We start from the raw sequence: 11,343 nt of genomic DNA, 5'->3' as shown, positions 1-11,343 counted from the left end.
AATCTTGCACATATCATGTCAACACCCTTATTTCTCACATTGATAAGAAACCGACTTTCCTAATCTCTAGTTCTTTGCAGTGAATTGTCAATTGCTTTACTTTAGTAGTTAATCGTAGTTCGTAATCAATCTAAATCAAGTTTTGATCATCCTGAATAGCAGTTAAACAGAAATTACTAGAGCATTATTTAAATCCAATCCCTGTGGAGACGATAATTAAACTATACTATCTTTGGCTAGCGAGCATCATTTTCGTGTTGTGTTTTGCGCTCGTCATAGTATTGCCAATATGCTTCTCAACAGGGGAACCAACTAACTTAAATTAAAGAACATTATCATGGATACTACTCATTCTCTTAGAGAAGCTATTGTACAGATTTATCATTGCTTCAGAGAAGCAAATCAAGTGGCGGACTTCCTTGCTAAGTTAGCATCTTTTAATGGAACTGACACCTTCTATCACTCTCTCCAACAAATGCCAAGAGAGGCCAAGGGACTAATTCAACTAGATAGATGACAACTTCCTTCCACGAGAAGAAGATATGATAAACGTAATTTTTTTGTAAGTTGATTTGTATAGATCGAATAACTGAAAGGAACTTAGGCTTTTTCTTTCTTTTCTTGGTTGTAGAGGTAAGGTCCATGTCCCCCTTTACTTGTACTCTTTTGCTTATGTATAGGTATGGTAGGGGTCTTGCCTAACCCCCACACCAAAGGCTCTAGCCTGAAGATGTTGGCTTCAAATAAAAAAAAATCTCCTAAGACAAATTACTTAACCAATTGTGTGTAGAATGCATTAAATAATTTTCCCCCCAATGTCAAAAGGGAAAGAAATTAAAAACAAGCAATTTTCTCAATATGTCAAACTCGTGAGAGGCAAGTACACATATAGCCATTTTTGAGGGATGCTATTTAGAGATTAACGATCAGTACTTATTTTGTCCTGAAATTTATCCTAAATATCATTACTTCGAGACAATTCAGGACAAATTTGTCCTAAATAATTGAACTGTAAAACTGAAATTCAGAACGCACTGACTAATTTATAAATAGCAGCCTTTCAAAGTGGCTACCTGATATCATTTCTACAACTCGTGAACGGCTCAACATTGTCTTCAGGTTGATCTCAAGGTTTTACGTATGTGGTGAAATACTAAAATGTTGTATATCTATTGATTTTGTAGGTTGGATATATTGGGTGTGCAAAAAAATTCGCACATTAAAATTTAATATAAAATTATTTATAAAGTGTGAAAATACTCCTTTTAATATTTTCCCGCTTTAAAATTTCAATATACGTGCATATTTGCTCCAAAGCGGGCAAATATTACTATATTGCCAGCATTTTCTGGTTCAATTATCCCAATATAACTCAAATCTTTCCCCAAGATAGATTAGAAACGAACTTGAAAGATCATAAAATTTAAAAGAATGGGAGTTTATTATTTTATCCTTGTGACGAGGATCTTCCTTCGATAATAGAAGACATAAAAACATTTATTAAGTTTATTAGCAAAAGGTGGTGGGATGATTGAAATTACTTTATTCTTATCCAAAAGTATCGTGTTCAAATCTTGAAAAGAAAGGATTTTTTTTTTATAAGAAATGATTTAACCCCCTTTAATAAGCTTACAAGACGTGAACTAGTGGACTTCAGATACCTTATGATTAAATAAGCAAAAGAAAAACAGTATTAATTAAAACAAATATATTCCGTCAATACAGTTTAAGCCTCTATTTTAAATTTTTATTGTTCTACGTCCATCATTCTTTCAATTTTGATTTTTTTTTTTATGGAGTATTACTGACCTTACTATCCGAGTTTAACCACCCAAAGCCTCATTATTCTCAGTTTGCACGTCTTCTACTTTGTATTTCCTTTTGATACGACATATTGTAATTATATCTAGGTGACGGAATCAACAACAACGATAACATACCCAGTGTGATCCTATAAGTAGGGTCTGAGCAGGGGCGAATGGAGCTTAAAGTTATCGGGTTCAACTGAACCCAGTATTTTAACGCGGAGCATAAATTTACGAGTAAAAATCACTATAATTGCAATAAATAATAGATATGAACGCATAACTTTAAAAATATAATAGGTTCAATGCCAAAAATCTTGAAGGTTGAACCCATAGAACTTAAATCCTGGATCCGCCTCTGTGTCCGAGGAGCATGCAATGCATCTTATTCCTACCTTGTGTGAGGTAGAGAAGCAGTTTTCGATAGACTCTCAGCTCAAGAAAGACATTTTCAAAGCAGGTTTGGAAAATATAGGAATAAATAAATTAAGATGATAATACTAGGAATAAAAAAGAACAGTATTGACAGCAAGATAATAAAGGTGATGGAACCAAGAACACAAAATATTAAGGATTGAAACACGTTAAAACGCTATCCTAAAAGCAATATTTGTTTTCTCTCGCCTTCACGAGATTACTATGAAATTACATGCAAAAAGAAAAACTTTTTTTTAGAAATCAAAATTTGAATGACAGATAATAAATATGAAATATGCAAATTAATGCTTATTTCAGCTTTGTGCTTCATCACAAGGGTAATCATCAGTAGTTTTTTCCTTACTCAAATTTGTAACAACTTGGTAATAAGCATTATGTGCAGCCCTATTTTGTGCAATTATTTTCTTTCCACTAAACTTCCCCTTTCCAACAAATTTGCCATTAACATGAACTTCAACCTCTCCTTTTTCCTCCCATGAATCAACAAATTGTACTTTCAATCCATTCTTTTGGCATAACTCCCTAAGTTTCGTAACGGGATGAATCTCGAGTTTTTCTAGAGTAATTAGAGGTTGCAAGAAATTTTTTACCCCCTGTCATCAAAATACACATAGTATTGTGTTAGCAACGTGCAGGTGGACACAGAATTTTTACCAAAGAAGTTCATCAATATATATATATATATATATATATATATATATATATATATATATATATATATATATACAATATTTTTCGGCGAATGAGGTTCAAATGAACCCCTTCTGCCCTCCAGCTTCGCCCATACCTCCAAATGTACAATGATAAGCTAGAAAAAGAATATTGTATATTATTTCAAAGTGAAAAAAAGCTAAAGCACCTTCCAAGTTGTATCCATGGAGAAATTACAATCAATATAGATTGCACCAATCAAAGATTCAACTATATCTGCAAGAACTTTAGGGGGATCAATGAGACCTGTTGAATGCAATGGGTACTCCATTATTGCATTTCTGAATTCTTCCACCTGTGGACACATCAAACTTTGTCACCTAAACTGATTTTTTTTTAAATTACTCTACTCTTGAATGTTACTACGATAAACTAAAAAGTACACGTATTATATGAACTTGTATTTTATTTTATATATATCTAACATTTCAGTACTTACGATTAAGAAACTTTCTCTCTCTAGAAACTAAACTCCCTCTCAGGCAACTGAAATGGCGAGGAAGTCCAAATCTGGAGGAGGAAGGAGCACAGCTCAGCGAGAAGACACAAGGCAAGATCCACGAAGAGTACCACAGTCATCGGAAGCGAAGAAATTCAAAAATCTGAATGCAATCTAAGGAATTGCACCGCTAGATCTAGAAGAATCGATGGAGACACCAGTAACAATGGCGGAGAGTACACTGAGTAACAAATCCTGGGCCGAACAAGCAGAGGATGAGGTAATTGAACTAAACTTGACTAGCCATGCAAAATCTGACATGAATTGGAGTAAAGCAGTAGGAAATGGAGAATCGAGTGAAGGATATGACCTAACTGAGAAAATAGGGAAACAAAAAATAGGAAATGTGAAGATTACCATGGATGACATTAAGGATGAAATAATCTACTGGAAATCAACAGTCATCTGTTATGTGCTTGGCTCAAATCCTCCTCAAATTGTGATGGAAGGATATTTCAAAAGGATATGGAGAAATCTAGAACTTGATAAGATAGCACAGGTGAATCGAGGAGTGTTCATTGTGAGATTTCATCCACTAGAAAGCAAAGAAAAAGCTGTTGAAAAAGGAATAAGAATGTTTGATAAGAAGCCGATGGTAGTAAAACCATGGAGACCGGAGGTAAAATTCAACAAACAGATGGTTGAGAAAATACCTGTGTGGATTAGATTGATGAACCTAGACATAAAGTACTAGGGACAAAATGCACTAACGAAAATAGCAGGGATGATAGGGACTCCTCTGAAAGCTGATAGGGCTACAACACAGAAACAAAGGCTCCAATTTGCTAGAATCCTAGTTGAAGTGGAAGCAGATCAGGAATTCCCAGAGGTAATTATGTTTGAGAATGAATGGGGGACAATCATGGAGCAAGAAGTAAAGTATGAATGGAAGCCAACATATTGTACTGCGTGTGGGAATTATGGGCATGATATCAAAGAATGCAGGAAACAAATAAGAGAAGAAGCTGAAAAGGAAAAGAACAGGAATGGAATGGAAAACAAAAAACAAAACAATAACAGGGAAACACTGAAAGAACAACAGCAAGAGGAAGGTGAAATTATCAAGCAAAGCACTGAGAAATAGAAGGAGAAACAAAAGCAGAATGAAGAAGCGGTCAGAACTGCAGGGGAACAGGACAAATGGCAAGTGGTACAAGGGAAAAAAGCATGGAGAAACAAAGCTAATGACCAGCAAAACAGAACTAAGGACACTGACATAAGAAGCAGAAGCAATGTAAGAAATGAAGAAGAAGACAAAGAGAAGGAAAGAGGAACTCAAAACATAGAGCAAGGAAGGACAAAAGGGCTGATTGGGGGGCCTCAACCCCAATCCCCTAATGGATAAAATGGGATTTTGGAATTCTAGGGGCCTAAATAGACCATCTAAACAGAAGGAAATGAATATGTTCCTTCAAAGACAACAAGTTGGGATGTTTGGGCTCCTAGAAACAAAGATTAAGAGAGTTAAAGCCAACAAAGCTGCTCTTAATCTGTGTACAGGATGGTCTTATACTACTAACCATGCAAAGCATAATGCAGGGAAGATATGGTTGTTATGGAGACCTCAAGTCTTCACTATACAAGTATAGAATGTGACAGAACAATTAATACACAGTACAATGACACATAGAAGCACAGGGAAAAGAATGAGTATTACAATGATATATGAATTTAATGACCTAGCTCTAAGGGCTGAATTATGGAAAGATATTAGAAGTATAGCAGATCAAATGCATGGGGCATGGGAAATAATGGGGGATTTGAACTCAATCCTCAACAAAGAGGAGAGAGTAGGCAGCAGGGTAACATATGCAGAAATCAAAGACTTAAAGGAATATGTGGAATATTGTGGGCTACAGGAAATGAAATCATCAGGATGCTATTATACTTGGAGTAATAAGCAGAAAGGACAGGAGAGAGTAATGAGTAGGATTGATAGAGTGTCCATAAATACAGAATGGGTGAACAAATTACCAATAGCTGAAGTGTAGTATCTACTACCAGGAGAGTATGATCACAGTCCAGCCATAATACAATGGGAAGGGAATGATAGACCAAGACAAAAGGAATTCAAATACTACAACATGTGGAGCATGGATACTTCATTTATGAGCAAGGTAGAAGGAAGCTGGAATCAACAGATCCAAGGATCAAAAATGTATAAGATAGTGGGAAAGCTAAATAGACTCAAGAATGTATTAAGGAAGCTAAACAAGGACAGGTTCAGTGATGTTGAGGAAAAGGAAGAAATCTGGTTGCAGAAGTTACTAGAATGCCAGGAGAAAATGCAAAAAGATCCCAGGAATGAAGGACTAACCATAGAAGAGAAGGAATTGACAAAGGAATATTTATACTGGAAAGAAGCAAAGATAAAATACTTACAGCAAAAAAGTAAGGTACAATAGATCAAACAAGGGGATATGAACACTAGATATTTCCATTCTGTAATCAAGGCAAAAAGGATAGCAACTAGAATTTTCACCATACAAGATAGCCAGGGGAAAACAATGCAAACAACAAAGGAAGTGGCAGCAGCTTTTGTGGAATTCTATGAGAAGCTACTGGGTACAGACAAAAAGGACATGAAGCATGTAGTAAGCAGAATAGTTCAAGCAGGACCAATGGTATCAGAAGAGCAAAGACCAAAAATGATAAAGACATTCACAATACAGGAAATCAAAGAGGCATTATGGGGAATAGATGGAACAAAAGCTCCAGGACCAGATGGCTATGGAAGCCAATTCTTCAGGGAGAGTTGGAATATAGTAGGAAAAGATATTGCAGAAGCAGTTCTAGAGTTTTTTCAAACTGGAAAAATGCTGAGAGCAATGAATACTACTGCCATCACACTGATACCAAAGTCAACACATGCAGCAATAGTAGGTGACTACAGGCCTATAGCATGCTGTAATGTGGTCTATAAGATCATTTCAAAAATGCTATGCAACAGGTTGAAGTTGGTGTTACCAGAGATCATATCACAAAATCAAAGTGCATTTGTGGCAGGGAGGACAATTGTACAAAACATTTTGATATGCCAGGATCTAGTCAGACTGTATAACAGGAAGAACACAACAAAAAGCTGCTTGATTAAGGTAGACTTGAAGAAAGCCTATGATTCAATTGAATGGGAATTTGTAAAGGAAATGTTACATGCTCTCAACTTCCCAACTAAATTCATTGGATGGATAATGGAATGCATAACAACAACAAGCTACTGCATAAACCTGAATGGAGACACCTATGGGAATATAAAGGGCAGAAGAGGAATAAGGCAGGGGGATCCAATATCACCCCTGCTATTTGTTATCTGTATGAAATATTTCACAAGAGTGATGGGACATGTTGCAAAGCAGAAGGAATTCAAGTATCACACGAAGTGCAAAGAAATGCAGCTAACACATCTGTGTTTTGCAGAGGATATGATTTTGTTCTGTAAAGGGGAATATAACTCTGCAATGCTGATGATGAGAGGGCTAATGACATTCTCCAGTACTTCAGGGATGACAGTAAATGCTGAGAAATCCAACATCTTTTGTGCAAATATGAACAAGAAAGAAATAGAAGACCTATGTGAGATAACTGGCTACAAGATAGGAAAGCTTCCATTCAACTACTTAGGAGTCCCTATTTCTCCTAAGAAGTTGAATGCAGTGGATTGTGAAAGACTGATAGACAAGATACTAGTAAGAGTCAAGGGATGGGGGTCCAGGAATCTCTCATATGCTGGAAGAGTGCAATTAGTTAACACTGTGCTACTGCATCTCCACACTTACTGGGCATCCATGTTCATATTGCCAAAGAAAGTGATGGAGACCATAGTGGCTATATGCAGGAACTATCTATGGGATGGGAGAGTGATCACCAACAAGCCTCCATTGGTAGCCTGGGACACTGTATGCAGACCAAAGGAAGAAGGGGGACTAGGGATACAGGAATGCATAACCTGGAATGAAGCAGCAATTGCCAAATATGTATGGAATATAGAGCAGAAATGTGACACACTATGGGTCAGATAGGTGAACATGTATACATAAAAGGGGAAGAATGGTGGCAATATACACCACCTCAGGACTGTACATGGTATTGGAAGAAAATATGTGACATCAAAGAAAAGTTTAAAGAAGGATTTGAACAAAGAGGATGGAAAACAAAGAATAACAAGTATACAATCAAAGATGGCTACAACTGGAGAAGAGGAACAACAATCAAATGGCCATATGCTAGATGGATTTGGAACAGGCTAAATGTTCCAAAACACTATTTCATTGGATGGCTGATCATGAAGAAGAGACTACTAACCAGAGATAGAATGAACGGGTTGGGGGTGAGCCAAGAGAAGACATGTATCCTATGTGAAAAAGCAGATGAAACAATCCAACACTTGTTCTTTGAGTGTGAGTACTCAAGCAGACTATTGGAATACCTGTGCAAGTGGCTGAAGATTAAAATAAGCAATGCAAACCAGAACAATATATGGAGGAAGATAGGAAGATGCATCAAAGGGAAAATATGCAGGAACTTTGCAGCAGCTCTCATCACAGCAACCATGTATGGGATCTGGAAAGCAAGAAATGAGGCACTGTGGAACAAAGCAGTACCAATACCAGAAAAAGTATGGCAAGGAATCAAGGAAGGAAGCAAGTACAGAGTACAAGAAATACAAGATAGCAGGAAAAATAGGAAAGAAAAAGAATGGATAAATGCATTGTATAGATAGGATATTAAAGAGCACACATACCTAGTAGGGAAAAATAGAAATAAGATTAAGGAGATGAGCTCATAAGCTCAACATAATTACTGAGGTGTAAATGTATTCTTGTAATGGGGAGATAAATAAAAAAATTCTGTTACCCCCAAAAAAAAAACATTTCAGTACTTTCTTCTCCTACTTTTGTGATACCTAAGATGCACCATTTCTTTAAAAGACTCGGTCCTCTTTTTGACCACACTCATTCGTCAACTCTCCGTAATGAATGTTAACATGGAAATGGAAGAAAATTCTATGCACCAACCAGTACATAAATTTATATATATAGTATTTTATTTTTATCAAATTTTCCGACCTACTAGTAGAACATCATGAATGTAGCTAGAAACTAGTAAGAAAAGGTACACTAAAGGATTTTTACGGAAATAAATTTGTTCTTACTTACTTGTCCTTTAAGTAAAGGCTTTTTGTGACGTAAATAATCATGCAAATTATATTTGATGGCAACTCTAGCAAGTTTTTCAGTATCTACATTGGCAGCTCTCAACCTTGTGAGTTTCCCAGGAGGTAAATCAGGGTAATTCAAAAAATGCTCCGTTGCTATCAACAGATTGAGAGCAGCATCTCCTACAAGAAGTGAATTCAAGATATAGATACAATGAGTTCGGAATAAGTGTAATATATATATATATATATANATATATATATATATATATATATATATATATATATATATATATATATATATATATAGTTCGAGTAGAAAGCAAATGACCCTATAAAACTTTCTCTAGATCTGCTTCTTACCTACATACTCCAATCTCTCATACGATGCACAGTTTTCTTCAAAAGAAGAATGAGTAAAAGCTTGTTGTAACAAATTAGGGTTCTTGAATTTGTATGCTATTATTTTCTCTACTTCCTCCACTGACCTCTCTGGAACAATATGAGTTTCATCATCTAGTGTAATTTGGTTCATTTCTGATGATGAAGTATAAAGAGAGACAAGGTTTTCATCACAAGGGTAATCATCAGTAGTTTTTTTCGCACTCAAATTTTTGACAACTTGAAGATAAGCATTGTGTGCAGCCCTATTTATTGCAACTAATTTCTTTCCATTAAACTTCCCCTTTCCAACAAGTTTGCCATCAACATGAACTTCAACCTCTCCTGTTTCCTCCCATGAATCAACAAATTTTACTTTCAATCCATTCTTTTGGCATAGCTCGATAATTTTTGTAACTGGATGAATCTCGAGTTTTTCTGGAGTAATTAGAGGCTGTAATAAATTTTTTACCACCTGTCATCAAAATACACATCGGGTTGTGTTAGCAATGTGCAAGTGAACGCATGATTTTCACCAAAGAGGTTCATCACTATATACATATGTAGTGATTTTCCAGCGAAGAGGATTCAGATGAGCCCATAAAAGTACCTGCCAAATTATATTCATGGAGAAATTGCCATCAATATACATGGCACCAATCAAAGATTCAACTATATCTGCAAGAACTTTAGGGGCATCAACGAGACCTGTTGAATGCAATGGGTACTCCATTATTGCATCTCTGAATTCTTCCACCTATGGACACATCAAACTTTTTCACCAAAACTGATTTCTTATAATTACCCTACCCTTGTACGTTACTACAATAAACTAATAAACACGCGTAAACTTGTATTTTGTTTTATATATATCACTTCCTCTCCTATCTTTTTGATACCTCGGGTGTTATATGCACCATTTCTTTGGAAGACAGTCGTCTTTTTTACCACACTCATCAGTCAACTCTTCGTAATGAGTGAGAATTTCTATACACCAACCACTAAATAAATTTATATACTTTTTTTTTTTAAATATAAATTTACAGACCTGCTTAGTAGAACATCGTGAATACAAAAACAAGTAAAAAGGAGATATAAATAAACTAGTTCTCATTGTTGTTACTTACTTGTCCTTTAAGTAAAGGCTTATCGTGACGTAAATAATCATGCAAATTATATTTGATGGCAACTCTAGCAAGTTTCTCAGTATCTACATTGGTAGCTCTCAACCTTGTGAGTTTCCCAGGAGGTAAATCAGGGTAATTCAAAAAATGCTCCGTTGCTATCAACAGATTGAGAGCAGCATCACCTGCAAGAAGTGAATTCAAGAAATAGAGATATAATGAATTCGGAATAAGTTTAATCTTATTATATGTAGTTCGAGCAGAAAGCAAAGCGAATACATAGAACTTTCTCTAGATCCCCTTCTTACCTATATACTCCAATCTCTCATATGAAGTACACTTTTCTTCAAAGGAAGAATGAGTAAAAGCTTGTTGTAACAAATTAGGGTTCTTGAATTTGTATGCTATTATTTCCTCTACTTCCTCCACTGACCTCTCCAAAACAATATGAGGTTCATCATTTAGTGTAATTTGGTTCATTTCTTTTGTTAAATGAAGGTTTTCTGGTGATGAAGTATAAAGAGAGACAAGGTTTTCCTCTTGTTTTGGATTTTCCATGGCTATATATGTCATATGAAGTAAGGAGTTTGAATTGGCCATCTTTTTAAGTAGGTTTATATAGAATATATTTTCATTGTAAAGATAATGACATGAAGTAGGGTGAGATGAGAACATAAGGAATTTTTTTAATTTCTTTTCTTTAATTAGATTAGAAGATCCTGATGGTGTGAACTGAAATCATGACGTTAAGGTTTCCTATTAATGTCTAAATAAGAAAATAACTTGTTAGTTGGTTAGATTTAAAAACTTAAACAATATATTGGAGTTGACTTTAGAAATATACGTAGTATCAAAGAAAAACATCTTTAGGTACGCGCTTTGCGCGTGAACCCTAATTTAATGAATATATAACTTTTAAAATTAAGAAAGGCAATTATATAAAGCATCTTGAATCCACATGATCCGAGGAAGGACATAATTTTTAAAATTATTTAACTATAATATTAAATATTGTATTTGAGTTTTGAAATAAAAATTAAAGAAAGAAAGTAGCCTATGATTGCTTTGTGTGTAAATTAAAAGTTTAGTGATTTTTTTTCCTCACCGGTTTAACTTTGTTTATGGAATAATCAGGCACAATTTTAATCTAAGAGATATTTGCCACCTTAGTCATTCTATAAAGATTTTATTTTATGCTCTATTTTTTACTTCCTATAAAAAACATATGTT

The 11,343-nt window shown here is 35.1% G+C and overlaps 1 protein-coding gene across 1 annotated transcript; it reads right to left on the bottom strand.

Moving 5' to 3' along the window:
- Positions 2,537-10,671, bottom strand: LOC109234700 (endoribonuclease Dicer homolog 2-like). Its single transcript, XM_019400766.1, has 7 exons — positions 10,422-10,671; positions 10,117-10,298; positions 9,600-9,746; positions 8,972-9,464; positions 8,610-8,791; positions 3,103-3,249; positions 2,537-2,836 (listed from the first exon to the last, which is right to left on the bottom strand). The coding sequence occupies exons 1-7, from the start codon at positions 10,669-10,671 to the stop codon at positions 2,537-2,539; spliced, it is 1,701 nt and encodes a 566-aa protein (XP_019256311.1).

Source organism: Nicotiana attenuata, chromosome 11 (genome assembly GCF_001879085.1).
Source record: "Nicotiana attenuata strain UT chromosome 11, NIATTr2, whole genome shotgun sequence".
Lineage (NCBI taxonomy): Eukaryota > Viridiplantae > Streptophyta > Magnoliopsida > Solanales > Solanaceae > Nicotiana > Nicotiana attenuata.
Note: the sequence above shows the minus strand (reverse complement) of the source record. Positions and strands in the feature narration are given on the sequence as shown.

Bases quoted from the DNA above. Each gene is read 5' to 3' on its own strand.
- LOC109234700 (XM_019400766.1), bottom strand. From the start codon at position 10,671: ATGGAAAATCCAAAACAAGAGGAAAACCTTGTCTCTCTTTATACTTCA. The intron at 9,747-10,116 runs GTAAGTAACAAC...ATGTGTCCATAG, and splicing joins AGCCTTTACTTAAAGGACAA to GTGGAAGAATTCAGAGATGC. The intron at 9,465-9,599 runs GTACTTTTATGG...TTTTGATGACAG, and splicing joins CCATGAATATAATTTGGCAG to GTGGTAAAAAATTTATTACA.